Below are 22,347 nucleotides of genomic sequence, written 5' to 3' on the forward strand. Positions count from 1 at the left end.
TTTTTTTAAAATAAGGTATATATATATATATATATATATATATATATATATATATATCTATCTATCTATCTATCTATCTATCTATATATCTATATCTATATCTATATGTATATGCATATGTATATGTATATGTATATCTATATGTCATCACGGGACTAAATCGTATGGCACCAACGCTACGGCGGAGTGAAAACGCTGTTCTTTGCACGCCAGTTTAAATATAAACGTCATATTAACATATATATATATATATATATATATATATATATATATATATATATATATATATATGAATACGCGTGTGTGTGTGCGTACAAGCAGTGTATTCGCCTATTGACAACACGCCACAACCACATGCATATCCTATTTACTTTGCACGTCGTTCCAAATGCGTGATGCACCAGTCCCGCCCTCAAAACAAAACAAGACGAACAAGCGGTAGGTTTAAGATGATCATCTACTTCTTATCTTCGGCATGGATTAACCTGGAGGTGGACGGGCAGTATGCACGAAAGCTGACGCAGCTTCTTTGCTGTCAGTGACATGTTCTGGCCTTTGGTGATGCTCGGGTGCGTATTCGAGCTGTTGTCGAAAATGTCACTTCATCATTCTTCGCCCGTTTGTGAGCAACATTACATGAAATTTATCGCCATGCAAACCTGATGTTGCACCTATTCATAGTTGCAAAACCTAGTCACGCTGCAGCCATATGTTGGTAAGTGTAGCAAAAATGAGTTTCACACGGTAACATTTATTCATGGTCTGGTTGCGACAGTTTGTCCTCACACCTTCGGTCATACAGATAGGACTGTAAGCCCAAAATTAAATAAGCGACCTTGAGCGTTGCGTTCATTTAGAACGCAGTCCTCTGAAAAAGAGGCAAGGAAGAACTCCCGGATCAAAAACGAAATCGGCCAACGCGGCGTAAATATTCAACCGAATAGCAGCAAACGCGGCAGCGAGTCCACCTTTTTCTTCAGAGCTCAGCAGGCCCCGAACCATCGCTGTAACATTGGACGCCTGGCGAGGAATTCGGCACACAGATGACAGAGCTCCGAGCCCCCCACAGCAAACAGGCGTACCTAACGCCCCCTCGACCTGAGCTACCCCCCCCCCCCCCTCCCCCCCCCCCACCCGACCTGAGCCAGGCGGCGAGGCGCTCCACCCACACCGCAGTCCGTTCACTGTCGCGCTCCTCTCGCTCCGCTTCCGCGTGCGCCGACAGCCGCGGCACCGCGGCACCGCGGCTTACTCGGCAACTCCGCCGCACGCACGGCGCGTTCACTGCACACAGCGCGCAGTTCTGACCGGCGCGCGCGGCACCGGCTGCGGGGCGCGGGCCTGACCGCTGGCGTCCGCCGGCCAGGCCAGGCCGCTGGCGTCCGCCGGCCGGGCCAGGCCGCTGGCCCACCGGGCGTCCGCAGCGCATCGGTCCCGCCTGCAACACCACCGCCGGCGCCGCTACTCGGTCTTCTGCAGGGCGGCAAGCCGCTGCAGCAGCGGCGGGTGCGAGTGGTGCCAGGCCGAGTACAGCCGGTCGTACACGGGGAAGCTGAGGTTGTCGGCTGTCAGCTTGATCAGCGCCGCCTTCAGCAGCGCCGCGTACCTGGCGGCAGCAAGCCGGCATCGTCAGTGGAGACGCCGGCTGGTCCATAATGGCGCCGACGCCAAAGACCTAGGCCGCGACAGTATCGGCCGCTCAGTATCGGGCATGACAATTTTGAAATCCCCTGGGTCACGTGCTCTGCATGTTCATGCACCAGCTGACCGAGCGGTACTCAATTAAGCTGTGTATCACGTTATCCCGCCGCGATGCGGAGCCCCAATGGCGCGATCAGACGTCAGACGCGGCCCATCAAGCAGCGGCCGCCCACACACAAACGCCACGCCACCTCACACTCACCCGAGCTGCTTGCCGAACTGATCGGCCTGGAACTCGAACCTTCGCGACATCATGGTGACGAGCACGCTGAAAAGGGTGCTGTACGGCGCGAACACGTGCTGCAGGATGATGACCAAGCCGGCGATGACCGGCATGGACTGGCCGAAGCCGAAGGCTCGGTACAGCGGCTGGTAGCGGTACAGCGCCGCGAACACCACGAATGTCAGCAGCAGGTTGATCTGTGGCAGCGGGGGAGGAACTGACGTGGGGCAGGTGGCAACGACGTTGGCTCCCTGACGACGGAAGGCGGATCACGCGTGCTGATCGGGGATACGGCGATAACACGCCCGGTATGCCAGAGACACGTTTCGGGAGGTCTGGCACCGTGCTTATGGAAAATGGCCTCAACTGTTAACCGTTAGCGACTCCCAATCGCCTATTCTCGTGGCTCAATCCGTTCGAGGGTCTGTCTCCCACCCAGAGGGCGAAGCGGGGCGAGGGTTCAGGTCCTGCCCGCACCTGCTATTTGTCACTGACTGGGGTGACCTGCGGCCGGTGGCAGAGGGCCGCTCAATGTCAGATGAGGTCGGAGGGCGAGCAGGATCGGACCGAGCATTACGGCTTGTTTGATGCTCGCCACAACATACTGCAGCTTGATTTGAACCCCGCGATTGGATGGTGGCGTCCTGGTTCGCGAAGAAAGCGCTGCGTAGCGTGACCCCTGATCAAAGAAATCTTCCAATCAGGGGGTTCGAACTGTTTTACCGAGTTGTGGTGAATAGGAACAAGAGACGGCAGCAAATCAACAAAATAGCACAACAAATTTCCTATCTTTTTGAGCGCGACACAATTACCATAGATCCGAGGAGGGAAACAAAGAGGCCACACTGAGTCACAGCATTTCACAGTTGAAACTCACGTTTTCGAACTGACTCGGTTGTCCCATAGCTAATCAAGTGTGTCAACATATTCTTCAGAAGTTACTAAAAGGAAACCATGCTGATTTCAACTCTACGGCGATCATTTCCGACACATTTGCTGTCCTGCACAATTTCAATATCACCAAACCCACCTGTATGACGACAATGTTCTTGAACACGTGGTTCATGCTCCAGTGGCCGAGCTCATGGCTGAGGACGGCCACCACCTCTTCATTGCTGCAACCCTTCTTCCTGCCAGTCCTCTCGCCGCTCTCGTCCTTCGCGGACTTGGGCTTCTCGTCCTTTGCGGACTCGGGCTTCGCGTCCTTCTCCTCCATGTCCTTCTCCTTCTTCTCGTCCGTGTCATTCTCGGTTTTCTCCCAGTCCTCCAGTAGGGTGTCGAACAGCACTATGCGCTTGTTGTTGAAGAAGCCGTAGAAGTAAGCATTGCTGTGCGCCGATCGCTTCGAGCCTAAACCGCGCAAGGTAATGGTGATCATGTGAGTGGCCGAATACCAGCCTGCAAGGTGAGATTAGGCAGCTCCCCCACTGAGGACATTCGAGAGAAATACAACAAGCCAGCTGCACCAACCAAGCCAACTCACATCGCCTCCAGTTACCAGCTATGAAGAATGATGCTGATATGCTGAATATGCTGATCGCAGTAAGATATGCTGCAAATGCCCGACCTGCTCCAAAAGACTATCGATCCAGCGCATCCTGAATTAATCTGCATAAAGGCGCAGCAGCACCACTTGTTTCCAAGGCGTCAGTGCCACTTCAGAGAGACTCTCGCAGCAGTCGACCACCCCCCCCCCCCCCTCCCTCTTCCCCTTGGCGGCGCGGCCCACCTTCCACCACGTAGAGCTTCTTGAGCGGGAAGTGCAGCCGGGCGGCCAGAGCCTCAATCATCTCACGCAGCTCGCCCTCCGGCAGCGGCGTGTACTTGTCGAACAGAGGCGCGATGAACTCGGGGTAAATGGTCATCAGGAACATTAGCACCACGAAGCAAAACAGCCAGAGATAGAGGAAGAAGTAGTCGCCACCAGCCTTGACGATATAGACGATCATTGCCACGATCGGCAGACTGATCAGCTGGTTGACCAGGAACGCCTTCAGCTTGTCCTTGGCGAAGAATCCCAGCGTCTGCCGAGCAAGTGAAGGATATCGTACTACAGCGTTAATCAACGCTTAACTTAGCGTTATAAAGGACTGAGCTTAGATCGAAAATCGGGTGTGTAGTTAAGCTTCGTGCGTGGAGGTTTCACTTTACATATCATAGATACGACCCACGTAAATCCAAAAGTTTTGCTACGTCTGAATGTCAATAAGACTAAGCGACACTCTTTGGCCGCCGAATGAACACAAAACATGACTGCGATGTCGTCGGCAACGCATCGATGTCACACACGGCCGATAGCAGCCAACAACTTCCCGTGTCACGTCGACAATCGATACGCAAAGAGGCGGCCAGAAATCCCCAGATAGCGCGAGACGCGGTCCTCATAGTTTTCCACCGCTCCACTGCAAGTGGGGGCGACCGCTGCAACATCGCGCCGCCCCCGCTCGCTCACGTATCTCAGGTGCCGGTCGAGTGGTGGTGACACCACACGGAAAACCCCGCCCCTGCGGTGTAGCGCCGTCTGTTGGGCCGCCCGCGTGACGTCACGTGGCCGGCGCTCTCCGTCACACACGTGTTTCGGCAGGATTGTGGACCGGGACACGTTCGCACCTGCAGCGCCGGGCGCGCGGGTCAGGACGGCGGAGCGCGCCGCTGGCGGCCGGCCGGCGCACCTGTTTGTTGAAGCCGTGCCGCTGCTCGACGGCGAAGGTGGAGTAGAGGCTCCAGGGAAGGCCGATGACGGTCGAGAGCAAGCTGGAGTACAGCATGAACACCATGCTCTGCTTGATCTCGCCGTCGTACTCCGCCCAGCGCAGGGTGTGCGCCGACAGGCTCCAGACCAGCGGCAGCACGTTCAACAGCAGGAAACTCTGCACGACACGGCTAGCTGGTCACGGTGGTAACGGGGGCTGCGCCCTCAGCGCCGGGCCAGCTACAGCGCTCGTGACGCGGGGCGGGGGCGTGACCTCGGTACTCGACAGGCACGTTGGCAACGCCTCTCACTCAGCGTTGTCAGAGCGTCATGGTCGAGTCAGGTTATCTATCCGCACATGGGACCGCTACGGTCAGCACGGTCGCAGGTTTGGTCGCCGGTTATCGCAGCGTGGTCCAAGTACCGATATGTCCCAATGGGAAACCGTCTGGCTCAGGGGAAAACACGTGAAGTTGCTAGCTATTATCGTGTTTGGCTGTGATGCGGGGCACGAGGAATGGAGGGGACGGGAGCGCTGAACCCCCAACTTTTTGAAGATTTCACATTGGACGCAGGGGTGTTGACTGGAAAGGGGCAATGTGTAGTCACATGGCGTCAGCGTCAAACACGAGGAAAATACTTCCGTGGATGGCTCTGGCTGTCCATATTTTTTTCTAACAACTGCGCGTAATGCACTGCATGGTCAGTAAAGTACACTTTCAGCAGGAGAATGGCATGTGGGTGGGTCGCAGCAGACTGCGCTGGGAATGGTCAAAATACATAACTTCTGGGAGGCCAACGCTAGGGAAGTTCAGTGAACAAGACGCACGCCGTCCGGGTCGGGGTGAATTCGACCTCTGTGACCCCGAATAACATCCGAACGGTACAGTGTACCAACGCCGAATTTAGAATGACCGTGGACAGTTTAATGACCGATCTTGTCACGTAAAAAGATTATACACGTATATAAATAAGTGTATATATCTAATGTATATATATATATATGTATATATATATATATATATATATATATATATATATATATACACACATTCCGTGTCACCGCCTCGTTGCGGGTCAAGACAATTCTTAGGGCAGTGGATTCCCAAACACCGTTAGGCGCGTCGAGGGCGCGCGAGATTTCTTGCATAGCGGCAGAAGGCATCTCATGTTCTTGATCTGTTTAGTTTGACGCGTGTCTAACTCGATTTTTAGCAGTGAACATTTAGGCTGTGAGTCATGAGTACCGTTACGAAACGTCGAGCTTTGTTGTAAAACGAGTTTGTTGACGCCAACGTCAACGTCAACACAAGGTTGACGGAGTCGCTGAGCCTTACTTTCGGTATCCATTCATACGCTACCACACTGGTGGTTGACCTCGGTCAATCAGCGCTCGTTGGTGTTCTCACCGGGGCTTTGCCATACAACCGGCTGCTGGAGCTACATAGTGTCGCCCGCCTCCCACTCTGGCAGGAAAATCGGGCACTGCAAGGAAGCGAGCCCAGTACCTCTAGTTTTCCCGACGTGCAGCACCACTACCGGCATCCCCACTCGGCACTCATCCCGCCCTCTGGCGTGCGAGCCCGAGCCGGGAAGAGGACCGCAGTGCTGCACCTCGGCCATGCGACCCCTGACCGGCCGGCGGGTCCAGCAGAGATGCTGTAGGACGCAGTGTCCCGTCTGGTGGCGAAGAGCCTACGTGGTCTATTTAAGATTGATCCGTGGGCTCTGCGGCTTATGTGTCACTGTTTGCTCCGGCTGCTTTTGAGTTGAACCTCTAGCAGCGCAGTGTTTTTGGTGGACTGCACGCATTGTGTTGCTCCCACAAATGAGTTGCACTCACGTGAGGCGGAAATTGTGTTAGAGCTTGTCCAACGATTAATCGCAGATGAAAACATTGATACCCACGACACAAGTCAGTTCGACTGGTGATGTCGAAGCCAACCACAGCAATCTAAAATAGTTACTTCGTCTTATAATGTGCTTTATTACGCTGCTTCGCCAGTTATCCCAGCTAACACATAATGCGCAATCCTAGCCAATGAAATAAGACCAAGAGGACCTGACCACGTGAGTTTAACCCATGGCGGGGAGACGTCACGGCGCGTGCGAACTCACCGTGCTCAGAATGATCTCAAAGAGATTGTGACAGGACTCGAACAAGCTTTTGTCGATATTGTATAAGCGGGCCTTCTCGAACGTCTCACTTGAGATCGCGCCATCCAAATCCGCCGGCACTTTCTGCGCGGTCTGCAGTACTTTTCTCTGGAACAACAATGGACGGTTAGGCGCCAGATTCAGTGTTTCGGCAGAGCCATCTATTGGGAAAAAAGAGACTGCATTTCCACTCCCATTTGATAGGGGGCACCTTACGCGATAACATGAACAGAGAGGATTGACAGGGGTGTGAAGTACCAGTGTGCTGACACATTCGAGATATTGTTGCCCATGTTCGTATTTATCAGTTCATTTCACACTTTAAGCGGCGCTGGTGATTAGCGGCACAGCCCAGAAGCATAAACCAGGTTAATGCTTGATAGTGGGGGTAGAGAATCAAGTCCCCATTTGATCTCCCACATGCTGCATTGTTTAAAACGCCATCGTTTCAAACTGTCGTCCAAAAGCCTGAGACAACAGCAGTGGTGCCATGTCTCTTCAGCCTCATATGTGAAAGGGACCATTGATACCTCTAGCCCAAACCATGCATTTGAGCACTTGGCTCACAAAAACCAATCAGAACCAGGAAAAGTGACCTAACAATGAGCAAATAAGCTGGTAGAATATGCCCACTGTACATGTTTCTACCAACTGCCAGCAGAACAAGAAAGAAACATTGTGCTGTACAGCCAACATACCTGTCTGGAAGCAAGGTACTCTTCCCATAGAAAGATGGCCACGGCAAAAACGATGATGGCATACAATATGGAGAGATCCGAGACAGTCCTCAGGTACCGAAACACCGACGTGTCGGCGAGCCAGGTGATCACGGACAGCATGGCGATGCGACGCAATGGATGGCGTGTTGCTGACTGGCCCCCTTCTTGGGCTGTGTGCTTGAACTTGCACCTGCTTCCGAAACTCAACCTTCTTCCACGCCCCCAACCAATGCTTTATACACTGTTGAACCTGGAACACAAGAACACAAGGGTGTAGGACCATCTACAATTGGAGGGGTTTGAGTCCCTTTCCACAGCTTGCACCTTGGCCATCCCCACCTTTGACATCATACTCAGTGAGCATTTCCGCAAAACATGCATGAATAGATTGGAAACTAGCATTTAATTTTGCTTGATGTGATAAAATAGAGAAACCAGATCTGAACATATTTGAGGTCCCATAGGTCTGTGCAGGGGTGTAGCCATGAGACCAGAGGCCAAGCTCCTCATATTCCATAAGCCAGATCTTTTCTCTTTTGGTTGCCATAACATGCTCCTGACAGAAAGTAAGAAATTGGTGTGATGGATAATCACTGGGACCACTCTAACAAAAATTGGTGCTACATCCTATGTTTATCAACACAGAGCTGGGGCAAAGTCTGTAATCAATTGTGACCTTAGCCACCACTAGGGAGACAAATCTCAATTCCCAGGAGCAGAATGTATAGTACCTGTTTTAGGTTATAATGATAATGCCTGCATCAGTCTGCTGAGCACATTCTAGAGATTGCTCCCAAACACTTATCACATGCTTGCAATGGCACTGCTGTGATTTTTACAAAATTAAGACAAATTATGGAAAATGATTGGCATAACTTCCATGAGACATATATGTGCAATAAGTCAACTTGTGTCTTAGCAGCTTTGTTCATGATACTACTTTCAGGCTGGTGGTAGCTGTATGGTAAGGCCAATTGGGTAAATGACTGGGGAGAGTGGGGCTGGGAGCCCAACAACCTTGTCTTCCCTGAAACGTTCTGGTTAAAACCGAATGCATTGGTGTGCAGTTTATTGAGTGTTTTATGGTGTTATTTTAACTGATTTAGCCTCATTTATTTCTAGTCAAAATTGTCATTTTTGTATCAATTAATAAATAGTCCTCTGATTGACCTGAGATATGACACCGCGCACACACACACTTAGGAGCAGAGTAGAAAATAGTCTTACAGAAATCACCGAATGTGGGGAAAACAACGGTCAACCTACCTCCAAATGCCTCTATCACGCCCGCAACCAACTCACGTAAGCACCCTGACAGCCGGCGACACGAAGCGATTGTATTAGTTCAGCGATGTATTCTGTCACGGCTGCGCTGTAAATGAAACTCGATAGAAGGGAATGCGGCGTCAGTGTAGCGAGATCGTGCAAAACAAACTCTTCTTGATACACAACCATTTTCAGTATAAATGAAGAATCAAAATATTTTTACCATCTTATGACTTCATATGGACATTCCTATTGCCAGCATCTTATCTTGGTTGGAGCGAACATTTCCTGATGAACTTTGTGCATGCGTCCACGACGCAACCGGGACGAATATCAAATTTAGCTGGGTAGGAATTTCGTTGCGCGCTAGCGCATAGGGCACGTATAAATCAACTTTAAATTTTGTGAGGTGAGTGGTGGAGGTGCATGGTCGTAGGGGAATCTGAGTGGTTTTGGTTGCTTGTGATGGTTTCACAAATCAATCGCGTATTATCACATTGATGATTAATCTGCGCTGAGAGGCAAGATTCGTGCTGTTTACAACGGCTCCCATTGTGCATATAAATTACAGTCAGGTGAGTCAGTTAAGGGAACGTAGCTGGCTGGACTACAAAATTACATGCTACCCTGAACATCGTCAGCATAGTATGAAAGATCTACACAAATGTACTGCATAGTACTGTGTATTATATATACTGTGAAATGTACTGTACTTGTACTGCATAGATTTAAGTGCCTTTTTTGTAGATGTTCACCATTAATGCCATAGCATAGGAAGCTCATGCTGCAAGAAACTAGGATGTTTAAATGATAATTTCTGTTAAAAATATTTCTTCAATCATGTCTCAAAATACTGTTTCCAGGCACAATTGTTTGTAAATTCAGCACATGTTTAGCCTGAAATTATTACAGTGCACCCACGGACCCATACCGTGCTTTACTGAATGGAATTTCAAGTATCAGTGGCATCATCCAAGTTAGGTTAGGTTAGGTTAGGTTAGGTTAGGTTAGGTTAGGTTAGGTTAGGTTAGGTTAGGTTAGGTTAGGTTAGGTTAGGTTAGGTTAGGTTAGGTTAGGTTAGGTTAGGTTAGGTTAGGGTAGGGTAGGGTAGGTTAGGTTAGGTTAGGTTAGGTTAGGTTAGGTTAGGTTAGTTTTTGATATGTTCTGGACTATTCTGGCCTGTGTGTTTCATAAATGTACCTAAACTCGATAAGAAACTATTTTGGTTGCTCTATTATTGGTACCTTGGTCCCATACATGTTTTATGGTTCTTGGTAAGCAGATATATTGTGCTTTCGCAACAACGCAGAAACGGCGCTTGGGAGTCGAGGCGGTGCGGTGCGGTGTGTGCGGCGCTCCGGAGCTCGCTATCGTATTTATTATAAGTTGAGGGTAGGAGCATGATTCTATCTGTTTTGAAATTATTTACGATATGTTCCGCCTTAAACACGACAAATGGTTTACCTTGGTCCCGTACATTTTGTAGAGTTCTTGGTAAGCAGAAATATTGTATTTACGCAATGGCAACGCAGAAACGGCGCTGGGGAGTCCAGGCGGTGCAGTGCGCGCGGCGCTCGGGAGATCGCCATCGAAGGTATTGAAATTCCAAGGTGGAAGCATGATTCTACCTGTTTTGAGATGATTTACGATATGTGCCGCCTTAAACACGACGAATGGTGTGCAATGATTTTTTCTAACGGTAGGTAGGAAAGTACACCTACACTGGTGTCATGTAGTGGCTGACGTTTCTGGAGACTGGATGGCATGGTTACTAGTATGGCCATATGTATAACACTAATTCATAAATGCTTATCTGTATGTTTGCTCATATTCCTTCAGCCATATGCATAGCCATGCTGGATGGATGAAGTCTTATCATACTCCAGCACATATTTCCAGCACACAAAATGAGTTGTGGCCGTTAATTGCTACCCTGTATCATGCTGAAACAGATCAACTGGGCTGATGCTCCATTTGCCTGAAACAATTATTTATGCTATGAGCATATCTCCTCACCATGTGTGCTAGAACATGCTAAGCAGTTTTTCCCTGGGCTCTATGGCCATTTGGTCTGATTTCATGCTAGAAAGTCATGACATGGATTGAAAGAAAGAAAGGAAAAGGATAGAAAGTCAAGGCACGATGCAACTTGGTTACCCTCCTTTGGTCTCGACAATACATTAGCCATCCACTCACATTCACCATATTCAGGGTGGGGCCTAATTCAATTTTTTGAACAACAGGGGCACAATCCTGATATGTAATGCCACCACTCAAATTTTGGTCCACACAAGTCTGAAAGTGTTCCCACCATCAGCTACCTTCATACCCTGTCCTCCTGTGATGTATTTACTGCATGGCCATCTGCTCTTGATGGGCAGAAAAACTAATCTTTTTTACTATCATGATGTGTAGATGTTTGGTTAACTCACTGAAGATGCAGGGCCTCACCATTATTGCTGTTGGAAAAGAGTATCCATATATGTGCCCACCTTTCCACAGCAGTAAGCACTTTTGCAGAGCATTCCTGTCAGAATTTAGCAGATCTTTGTAATTTCTTAGCTTTTATCATCCACATAGGGCTTAACTCTACCAGCCATATTTGGCAGATTATTGAAATATGCCAGAAACAAGACTGGCTCTGATGCAAACCTGTTGGGGACACCACTGATGGCTTCTGCCGCACCAGAATGATTAACCCCCCACCACATCGCTCTGTTGATAGCTGCCGATGAAAACTGTGATCCACATAAAGCTTTTGCCATTAACTTCAAGTTTCTCAAGCTTTATGAGCAGCCTGTGATGGGGAACATTGTCAAAGGCTTTTCTGAAATCCATGTAAATGGAATCCACTAGCTCGCAATGGTCTAAGACCATTGCAGTGACCATTCATCAAGCATGGGCAAGAGCTGGATCGCACAAGACCCCCACCCTCCCGCAGACGCTAGAGGGCAATGAAGAAGTTCATTTTGGAAAAGATGTCAAGATGGCCCTGTTGTATAAATGATCCCATGATTTTGGATGCAAGTTTGGTAAAACCAACATGCTTGTGGTTACTTAGTTCCACTCTGTCCCCCTTTCTTGAAAAGACAGGATATGGGCTTCTTTTCATTCGGTGGTTCAAGACAGTGTTCCATGTTTGTATGGGGTTTTGAAATGGAATAGCCATCGTGAAGATCGCTCTTTACAGTTCATAGCACTACTGTTTGTAAGACTTATACCCCTCTAGTTTTTAAGCTATACACCAGCAAAGATGTGCAGACTATTTGAGAAAGATTATTTTAAAGTCACACGGGCGTCCGTGACGCCATAATAACGTCGTTCATACCTTGCCATTCCATTAGTCATGCGGCGATCAAGGCTAATCAAAATATAGTTGTGTTCCCATTCATATCTAGGGTTCGTGAGCACGATTTCCAGTTAAAACGGCCGTCAATTGGCTTTCAATCGGTGTTTTGCAAGGTCCGATGACGTAATCGAACAATGACACTTTGAAAAACATATTTACTAAACAGAGAAGTTGTGTTGTCTGGAGCAGTTTTTCACTAACAAATGTGCCCAATAGTTGTGTATATAGTTAGTATCCAATAGTTATATCACTTATAGTTTAGGGAGCTTATTTCATCATACGTGATGCTTACTCTTCAATGCCTTCAAATGCAGAACATTCCATTTAAGTTTGGCATGTGTTTTCTCTTCTCCCACCCTTGCTTTGGCTCCATGTGTTCTTGCATCTTCTCGGCTCTACTACCCCCTTGCTTGTCCGTTGAAAACAATACCGCCTGCTGTTGAATAATCAATGTTTCACATTGTTAATGCGTTCAATATGCTGAGAGCGTTTTCCAATGGATCCCAAACCAATATTATCATTGCATGTTGCGAACTGGTGTGTAACCAATGATTGGTTTGCTTGGGGTAGCCTTATTGCTAAATAAAAAGAGCAAGAAAGCTCCTATTTGGAGGCGCATACATGACCCTTGCCTGGCAAATGTACTAAACGCTGCTGTGGCATACGTCACCTCATTTCTGTAACGTTGGGGTTAGAATTCATAGAACTCATCCATTATGTGATCTCAGCCTTTGCAAACTATTCTTGAAACGTAACACGCTGTGTAGGCAGGCATTCGAATACAACATCATGTTTACCTCGAATGGCAACTTCTGTGATGATCATACAGTTATCTTTAGTTTTATTTCGTTTGATGTCACGATTTTATTCAGTATTACGTTTGTCTCGCATAATTTTGGTCGCCAATGTCACACATTCCACTCGTCACTGACCAATGCTAGTTACCCAAAAGGTTTTTTATATGTCCTAAACCGTGTGAAGCTCCCGATGCTTCGACATTTCGAATGCCACTGGCGAAACCAGGCCGCGCGATGACAGTAATTGCCGTTGAGCGAGATTCATATTGGCATTGCTTACGAACAGCAATTATTTTTGGAAATGAAATAGGGCTGTGAAAAGAGAAACGATGCCTCTAATCCTTGTTTGTATGTGTTCTTAAATAGTAAGCATTTATGCAATAGGTGCATTTCTTTTTTGTTAACATTACAGTTTGAGCTGATGCACGTCGTAACTGACGTGACAGGCGGGCTCTGGTTTCGGAACGTAACTCCCATTGCGCTGTTCCAGATCGCGTTCCGGCAAGTCTGCCGCGCCGAAACAGCTGTCCTCCGGCGGGCCGAGGAGAGTGCCAGGCACCGGCGCCGTGCCGGGGCGCCAGAGTGGCCGACATGGCCCAGCCGATCCCTCTAGAGCACTACCTGGACAGCCTGGAGAGTCTGCCGGCTGAGCTGCGGCGCAACTTCACGCTGATGCGGGACCTGGACGAGCGGTCGCACGGCCTCTCGCGCACGCTGGAGCGCGAGTCAGGACGAGTACCGGGCGGCAGCTGGCGGCCTGGGGCCTGACGGTCGCCGTCGCCTGCTCGCCCAGGTGGAGCGGCTCTTCACCAAGCTGCGCGAGTTCGCCGACGACAAGGTGCAGCTCGCCATCCAGACGTACGAGCTGGTGGACAAGCACATTCGCCGGCTGGACTCGGACCTGGCGCGCTTCGAGTCGGAGATCAAGCAGAAGGCGCTGGGTCAGCGCACCGGCGCGGCCGCCGACGAGAAGAAGGCCGTCAAGCGGAAGGCGGATAGCACACAGCGCAAGCGGCGGGGTTCCGACGACGACGACGACGACGACGACGACTCGCCGCCACAGAAGAAGCGCGCCAAGAAGGCGGCGGCGAGTCAGCTGGCGCTGCCCATCACGCACCCGTCGGACGTGCTGGACATGCCGGTGGACCCGAACGAACCCACGTACTGCCTCTGTCACCAGGTGTCTTACGGAGAGATGATTGGCTGCGACAACCTCGACTGCCCCATCGAGTGGTTCCACTTTGCCTGTGTCGGACTCTCCACCAAGCCCAAGGGCAAGTGGTTCTGTCCAAAGTGCAACCAGGACAGAAAGAAGAAGTGAGCGTCTGGAAAGGATGGTGTGCGCGTTTCCGTGACGGGTGTTTGCCGCGGGCATGTCGTATTTTATATGTTTAGGCTGACATGAGCTAACTGATCATCGATAACGGCCGACTTTATAGAAGAGTCGCGTAATCTCACATCGGCACGCCTCTTACATTTGTATTGTCGCTTTCTCCATTGGTCTCACTGTGGCTCAGATTCGCTTCCGCCGACAATGCGAACATGTCGGCAATGCTGTTTGTCGTCGGTACGCTGTCCGTGTGTTGCCAAGGGCCACCATTGATGGCACATTTTTGTAGCTAGTCGTCAGCACTTGTTGATTGTTCCGCCAGTGAGTTGCTTTTCACATGATGCACCAGTGTTCTACCTGTCTGTCTCAATATGCGCCTCTCTTGATCCATTAACCAGGTTTGTAATTTTCGAGCCGTTTTGTGAGCTATCGCGTCCCACTGGTTGCCGTGCGCAGATTCGCGACCTGCTGCCTCGGCCCATTTCCTCATTGTGCGCCGATTTGCTGTTTGGTTCTTCGACAGCCCTCCCGAAGCGATTTACATCGTCACGTTTGCAGTGTGTGGAGCATTTCGTCGCCAGTTCAAAGCCTATGGGTGCTCTGTGTGATCGCTGCGGGGACCAGGCACGCGACTGGCAGAGTCGCACCCGCCCCCGGCTGACTCGGTTGTTAGCAGGGGCGCGCGTAGCGCGCTGCACCGCCTGGACGCCACTGTGCGGTTTCAGATGACCCGAGCAGGGTAGCATGTGTGTACTGATCTGCTTTTGATACAGAATTATAGAATGTCAAATTATGACGGTGTGGTGTTTCTGTAGCGCGGCGTTATTTTGTCGTGACAAAACTGAGCTGACCCTTTGACGCATGGCTTTAAAGGTGGAAGCAAGCTGCTAAGACGACCCACGTTGGCTCATCTTTGGAGATAATGCACCTTGAACAACAGAGATCTTTGAATAGGCGTTCTGAAGCGGCGTCTGTGCGGATGATTCGTTAGATGCTTCCGACACGGTTTCAAGGGTCATTAGGCGTTGCTGTGGGGCGCTATATGATGCTGACAGTGCGCCAGACTTATTCTCTCCCGCTGTCCTGCGCTGTTTAAGCCAGCGGCGGGACGCTTCAGCATGGGCGCCAAATGACCGCCGCAGTCGGCGCGCCCGTAAACTCCAATAAACAACAAAAAGGACACGTCGGTGCGCTTGAGGTCAAATAATGCAAGTTGAAAACGGAAGCCTTTCGCTCACTGGTGTACATGAACAGGAAATATCAGCAAATTCACTGGGTACGCAGCCGACGCATCCCACTGACAACGACACTGATGTGATAAATGCACTCGTCACGTTTGTCGCTTCGGATATGTTGTTGGCATGGCTCTGATTCCTGCTGGTTGTTAGATACGGGGCTGGCGGACACCCATGATGCGCTTTTTATTGCGCTCATTGCTGGCCATTTTAGTCTTCCAACCAGTTTGAATGAACATTTGTAATGATAACAAATTGACATCAAACATAACATTGAGGCAGAATTATGAATACTGCCACATTACAAGCGGACGATAAATGACTGGAGGCACCCACTGTCAGCAAGCAGCCAGACCGCCGAGAAGGCGGTATTGAGAAGTCGAAGGACCATAACAGCCAGTAATGATGGAGCGTGCGCCCACCGTCGCTAGAATTACTTGTTTGTTGGCATGAAGCCCTGTTTTGCTGCTTCGCAGGGCGGATGTTTTGTCCTGTCCGACAGTTGTCAGGTTAGATAACGACCTACCACTATTTATAACAATACGGTCGTGGTTGTCGTCAGGCGAGTATGTTGGCAGCCGTGTTATCCGTCCGACATGACGTGGGATGAGATGCTGGCTATCCGGCTATCATCTGTCTCGCCCACCTGGGCCAGGGGTGTCGGGTGGCCCGGACACTCCCCGTATGGACTGATGGCACGTCGACGCTGTCCCACGCGTGGCCAAGACAGACACCGGCGAGGCTCGGGCCCGGTAATGAACCCTCAAGCCAACACGCAATGTCAGAGGCGGCGTTGCGCGAGTGCAAGTACTGTTGAATGAGGGACTGGGGCTGGGGTGGCTCCAGTGGCGGTCAGTGATGGAATGGAGCAACAGAAGCACTGTGACACGAGCACAAACGTGGAGTAGTTCGCGAGACGGATGAGGTCGGTGGCCTCGGAACGGCTGTGCGATGCCGAACAATGTTAGAATGTCATGAGCTCTGTCCTAAGCCAGAAGTGTTGTCAACTAGCGTCAGTTGGAGGCTGCCCATTGCGCCTGCTGGCCAGGCAATGTATATAACACTAACTGGAAGGCGGAATTTAAGATGGAGCTCATTGCTGGTGGCATGTGAAAGCGCACACAGATGGGGCAAACCCCTGTAACCCCAGGCGCTCAAGACGCGCACCAGCGCCCACTGGGCGGCTGTGGGGCGGACTGATCTCACCGCTGCCAGATCGTGCGTGCGCGCGGCCCGGTCGCCGGCGCGCCTCGCGGCCCGTCACGCGCTCGCGGCGTCGCGCCGGCGCGAGCCGCGGCAGGCGGCGGCCAGGCCGGAAGGCCGGTCGGCTTGGAGGCGGGGCGGGCCTCGCCGCTCTCCGGTGCCGCCGTCCGCCAGACGGCCTGCTCACTCCCCGCCGCAGCGGTTGTTAGCATGTACAAGCCGGTGTGCCGACACATTCTGGGGCCATCGTGGTGCCTGCGGCTGCGAGTGGTACATTGACAAATTATGTAATAATTGTGTGGGTGCATGTCTACATGTCGTGCGCTTATTTGGGAGCAGGTACAATACAAACGAGGAGAATATAGGGCTGGTTCACGCCAACGCGTCCGTCTGGCCCTATTTGCCGTGGCCGAGACAGTGTCGTGCCCCCGTCCATGTCCGATCCCAGAAATCGGGCGTAGACAGAACCCTGTCCGGTCTTATGTGCGGTGCTGTCTGAGACCGGACATAGGCAAAATCATGCCCAGTCGTATTTCCGGTCCACTCCAAGACCGCACGAACGCAGAATCCTGTCTGGCCTTTTATGCGATCCTCTCCGAGACCGCACATAGGCGAAACCTTGTCCGGTTGTCTGCCCGATCTCTCCGAGACCGCACATAGGCAGAACCCTGTCCGGTTGTATGTCCGATCCATTTCGGATATCCAACCGGACATAGGCAAAACAAAAAACTATGCCCGGTCTTATGAGCGGTGCTCTCTGCGAGTGGAGTTAGGCAGAACCCTGTCCGGTCTCATGTGCGGTGCTCTCTGAGACTGGACCTAGGCAGAAGCCTGTCCGGTCTTATGTCTGGTCTTCCAAAAGACCGGACATGAGCAGGGCGAGACTGTACCTCGCCTGCGGACCGGCGCTCTCCGTGCCCGGCGGCCCGGGCCCCGGCCTCGTCGCGTGGCGGTGACCGGCTTTGTCTCGGTGCGCCGGCCGCGGGGGCGGGAGAGAGCCGCCACCCGCTCACAAAAACGTCGACGCTTGAGCAGGCGGCGCTGGCGGCCGACGCGCCTTATTTAGCGGCGCTGGCCCACGCTTGGGGTACACGGCTGTCATTAGAGCTGCCCTCGCATTGAGCCGCGTGACCGTGTTGGACGTGCTCGGCCCCGGAGCCGACCTCCGTCTCGGGCCGACCCGACTCCGTCTCCGACCCGCCTGCCTGCCAGCCCCACTGACCTGTTGCAAGAAGCACAGCGCGCCAGAATAATGAAACGGCGATTCAATAGGCGCACCGCGAGCGGCGGCGCCCTGCTGGGGCTTTGCATAAATCGGCGCGGCATCTCGGCGGACGACTTCAGACGGCGGGCGATGGACGCCCGGCCTCAGCGACGACCTGGGAGGCACGATTAACTGCTGCGAGGGAGGGCTGATTTATCGAGCCCGTGTTCTACCGCATTAACGGATGGTGCGGCGGCCGGCGCGCGGTAACTTGCTGAGCGGCTCATCCCTCGGCTGGTCATCGCATGGACGCGGCATGGACGTAAGGCTCTGTTCTGTCGCAACTGTAGCGGAGAACGGACTGGGAGCAGCACCTTTCAGTTCCCACTAAACCGCGTGGGTTTGCCTATTGGGACGGGCCGGGGTGACGATTATCCAATAATTCACCAAAAATGGCTTATCACCGCCTTAATTATAAATTACAATAAGCCCCAAAAATTGGTGATAAGATGTAATCCGAACCTTAACGTATGGATGGATTTCTGTGATGAGAGTCACGCTTAGTAGTTCTTGTCCTGTGAGCCGAGATCCCTACCATTCGATCGTGCAATTCCAGGTCAACGACATAATTTGGCGGCGAAAGTTAAATGTGCCCTAATTTTCGGCACGGTACGTCTTACCACTTGTCCTCAACTGACCTTTAGCGCGATCGTTGTCACCGGCCGCAGGCCATATCTGTCACGGGCAAATAGCGAGCGCCTAAAACGACTCGAACCCACCTCGCCGAGGGTGGGTGAATCAGAAAGAACTTACCAACGGCTCTCTCGGGATGGACAAATGATATCAAGATGTGAAATACATCACATAAGGCAATCACGTTAATGTATTAAAATAACAAGCAATCACAAGTGGGTTACAAGCAGTGCTGGATTGATTAAGCGGTGACAAATAATGCATCGTCCAGATAGGTGTATTTTGCGCACCTGTTGATTAATGAGACATTTTCACAAATATTCGTCACACGATTTTTTACGCGAGCATTTGTATTGCTTCAAAACGAATTTTAAGAGTGAGAGTGGCATCTAATTGCTACAACCGATTAATTGTATTATTGTTATTCACCGGCCACTCATGTTTCTCCTATGGTAATTCAGCGGGTGATCCTTCTCTATGCACCAACAATGCCTTAAAACGCTAAGATTACAAATGCTTCTCATCTTTCAAGCGTTGAAAGGGCGATACTGTTCCATGTAAGGAAGACGTTCATGAAAAAATCATCCTTGCGCACCGGAATTTGTGGTTTCGTTACCTATACTCGTTACTTTGGATGCATATACGTGCATAAACATCCAATACAAACGGAAACATGTCACAAGTACTGTATTGCCTCCGCGGTGTCTATGCTTGTCCTCTCGGTTTTGGTTGCTAATGTTTGGCTGACATGCCTGTGGCGCCCATGCCGGCTGTAGCACGCTAAGTCAGCGAGCGTGCCCTCGCTCATATTTTTGGGTCATGACGTGGGTGCATCAGCGTTGTGACATTGTGCATAAAAAACGTTAGACAACATGGTAAGCTAAAAAAATAGGTTGTTGATGATAATTACAACTGGGCTGGTACGAGGGGAATGTTGCACGAAATTAGTTGTCACGAAGTACCCCGGTTATTTTATGAATGGGCTAGGTGACTCTCAATGCTCACAATGTCCTCACGTGCTGGGTTATGTTCATATTAATCGCATCCTGCGTCTCCAGGAAAACGGACCGCAGTCGGGAATGTTGGCGAGAGTGCTAAAAACGAAATGTTTTCTGAGCCGAGTGTGTCCAAGTGAACCGGACAAGTGGAATTTTTAGATGGGACTCGTTTAATATCCTGTCCACTGGGTAGAACGGTGTAGCCAATAAGACAACGGCAGAATCTTCAGCTAGCGAGACATGTACAGGTTACGCAGACTTCATGATATCGAGACAAGATGTGACCGTTTCCCCGAAACGTGCTCTGCAGGCAGCACGACAGCGCGGCAGCTCGGCCCACTGGGCGAGCCTTGCCTAACATATGGGTCAGAATCACTGGTCACGAACGTCACATTTCATATTTCCTCATTTTTTTCTCATTTTTCCTCATCACATTTCCTCATTTTTCATTTCCGGTCACATTTCCTCACCGAACCCATCGTGGACCGGTCTGACAGTCAAGCTTGCCTGGGGTTATTATCTTTGCAACCGTCGCTTGCAAGTTCAAACAGTTTTCGGCAACAGTAAACGCGGTGATTTTGGGACTGCGGTTTATAAATTGGAAGGCATTTGCATTCAAGCCGTTTGGCCAGGCAGTTTTGTCCCGCAACATCGCAATGCCACCACAACCTTACCTCCCTATCCAATAAACATGAAAGGATGTAACGTTTCCCACTCGTGAAAAAGCTGAAGAACATGGGCCGAGACTACGTCCAGGCCTCGGCGACGCGGCATCGCAGAGGCATGGGCTAACGTATGCTGTAACGGGTGAAAAACGGACAATTGTGTCGGCGGAAGTGTAAGCGAACGCAATGATGTTGATGTGCGTAAACGGTTGCGCGGCATCGCGTGCAAACCATTGATCCTCACTGTTCGGGACCTCTTTGATGGGCACGTATCAGGTCTGAGCAATCAGACGAGACGAAGATGAGAAGCGGGCTGCGCGGCGCCGGTGAACGCGCCAGCTGCGGCTCACTGATAGGTGCCAATATTGTCAGGCTCGCCGGTGCGCCACTTCTTGTCCGGAAAGCGACCAAAGTCATCCCTTCCGAAATCAATCTCGACAAGAAAACGTGAGGCATAGGAGAGATCGGGCCATTTAAACTGCACATGAGGAAAGCCCTATTTATTGTGGCCAACATCCATTCGACTTATTTGCATCTCACTTAAAGCATTGCTGACAATGACCCAAACCAAAACTCATTGAGAATTAATTTATTCAGTGGTGAAAATTGTCATGCTTGACCGAACTCACTGTGGGTGGTTTTTCAATTGGGAGCTGAAGAAGGATCCTTGCTGCTGGACAGAGGCCTCATATGCTGAGCAGAATAAGGATTCAAGAATGACAGCCAAAAAACGTCAAGAATGGCAGCTTCCTGCAATATTGCTGAAGAGCGCCGGAAGAATCCAGGTATCCAGCTGTTGGTTAACAAGCCTGGCACTGAACAGGGAAACCCGATAGGTACTTAACAGGGTCCCGTTTGTGCTCCTGTAAGGTTCCTCCGGACCTCCCTTTGACCATATGAGAGCCTCTTCTTGCACCATACAAATCTACTTGCAATACTTTTATCAGTTCGATCGACATGTCGCGGGGGGTGGGGCTTAGTCATTCGGTAGAAGAGCATTAACGCTGAAATAGACACGAAGCTACACCTGTAAGCCTTTCGACCCTCGTCTTGATTATGCGACTATAAACAACATGATGAGGCCATCAGGCATCAGATGCGGCCTAAGAGCGTGCCTAAGAAGCGTCCCGAGGAGTGCTCGGAGCTGTCCCGCAGCACAGTCGCGTCAGACCGGCCGTCTTGCTTCCATACTAAGCCGAGTGCCGTGCTGGGCAGAGGCCTGCTCTCGGTCTCGACGCGACGTCTCGTCACATTTCGACTCAAATGATTGAGGCCTCAACTCCTCAACTCCAGACTCAAATGATCGAGGCCTCCTCTCATCCATGCTAGAGCGCTTCCCCTCATCTTCGAGGCGTCCTCCATCCGATCATCCTCAACCAAAGCTCATCCTTCCAAAACTGGGCCTCTTTTCGATCATTGCGTCATGATATTATGATGTCATGTTGTGATCATTACGTCATGATGAAGAGCCCCCGGTTTGTATCATTCCTGTTCATCATACGCTATAGATCTGTCATGGCCTTCAAGAGACTTCCCGAAAATTCATTGTGGTCAAAAAGATGCGACCGCCTGTCTGACGGAGGGCCCGTGTCTGCCCACCCTGCCCGACGATAGGACCCGTGTCTGCCCACCCTGGCTGACGACAGGACCCGTGTCTGCTCACCCTGTCTGACGACAGGGTCCGTGCCTGCCCACCCTGCCCACCCAGCGATGTTGTCCCTGGATTCAGGGCAAAAAGGTCCAGGCAGAGCCAGAATGAAGAACGTTTGCGTCTTGGACAGCCGATACGTCCGTGCTGTGTGCCGGTCGGCGGGGGCCGCCACCGGAGCGGCTCGAGGGCCGCCAGCGCGGCCGGAGAGCCCCTCCACGCGACAGCGGAGCCTCTCTCCAGCCGCCGGCGCCGGCCGCCGTCCGGCGGGACCCCGCCACAGCACGGGCTGGCTCCCCGGGCGGCTCAGACTGAGCGTGTCGTCTTCACTCCGGCCGTGAGATGGCATTTCAGAGACGCAGCAAGCAGCGGATACGTACCGGTGCAAACATCACGGTAAAGTCAGTATAAAGCCATGGTCTCTTAAGTGACGTCATAATGCTATTGGCATGACTGTGTTCTAGCGC

General features: G+C 51.1%; 2 protein-coding genes across 3 annotated transcripts; one reads left to right on the top strand and one right to left on the bottom strand.

Moving 5' to 3' along the window:
* Positions 1 to 1,383: 1,383 nt before the first annotated feature.
* On the bottom strand, positions 1,384 to 8,832 carry LOC119103630 (CAAX prenyl protease 1 homolog). 2 transcript variants are annotated; one of them, XM_037227234.1, is made up of 8 exons: positions 8,795 to 8,832; positions 7,472 to 7,742; positions 6,735 to 6,881; positions 4,597 to 4,794; positions 3,654 to 3,948; positions 2,955 to 3,274; positions 1,904 to 2,121; positions 1,384 to 1,606 (listed from the first exon to the last, which is right to left on the bottom strand). In XM_037227234.1, exons 2-8 carry the CDS (start codon positions 7,610 to 7,612, stop codon positions 1,462 to 1,464), a joined length of 1,464 nt encoding a protein of 487 aa, XP_037083129.1. In that variant the 5' UTR covers positions 7,613 to 7,742; positions 8,795 to 8,832; the 3' UTR covers positions 1,384 to 1,461. The 2 variants fall into 2 exon arrangements, with proteins under 2 accessions (XP_037083129.1, XP_037083127.1); XM_037227232.1 differs by having other exon boundaries at positions 8,759 to 8,828.
* Positions 8,833 to 8,901: 69 nt separating this feature from the next.
* Positions 8,902 to 15,030, top strand: LOC119103888 (inhibitor of growth protein 4-like). Its single transcript, XM_037227571.1, is given in 3 exon segments — positions 8,902 to 9,167; positions 13,395 to 13,633; positions 13,635 to 15,030. Coding segments are annotated over 2 exon segments (729 nt in total). The 5' UTR covers positions 8,902 to 9,167; positions 13,395 to 13,495; the 3' UTR covers positions 14,226 to 15,030.
* The last annotated feature ends 7,317 nt before the right edge of the window (positions 15,031 to 22,347 follow it).

This window comes from Pollicipes pollicipes, unplaced genomic scaffold (genome assembly GCF_011947565.3).
Source record: "Pollicipes pollicipes isolate AB1234 unplaced genomic scaffold, Ppol_2.1 Scaffold_5724;HRSCAF=6776_pilon_pilon_pilon, whole genome shotgun sequence".
Taxonomy (NCBI): Eukaryota; Metazoa; Arthropoda; class Thecostraca; order Pollicipedomorpha; family Pollicipedidae; genus Pollicipes; species Pollicipes pollicipes.

Excerpts from the sequence above, each read along its gene's own strand:
- LOC119103630 (XM_037227234.1), bottom strand. The coding sequence starts at position 7,612 with ATGCTGTCCGTGATCACCTGGCTCGCCGACACGTCGGTGTTTCGGTAC. Across the intron at positions 4,795-6,734 it reads TTGAGATCATTCTGAGCACG|AGTTTCCTGCTGTTGAACGT; the intron begins GTGAGTTCGCAC and ends CGTGTCGTGCAG. Across the intron at positions 1,607-1,903 it reads CAGTTCGGCAAGCAGCTCGG|GTACGCGGCGCTGCTGAAGG; the intron begins GTGAGTGTGAGG and ends TGCTGCCGCCAG.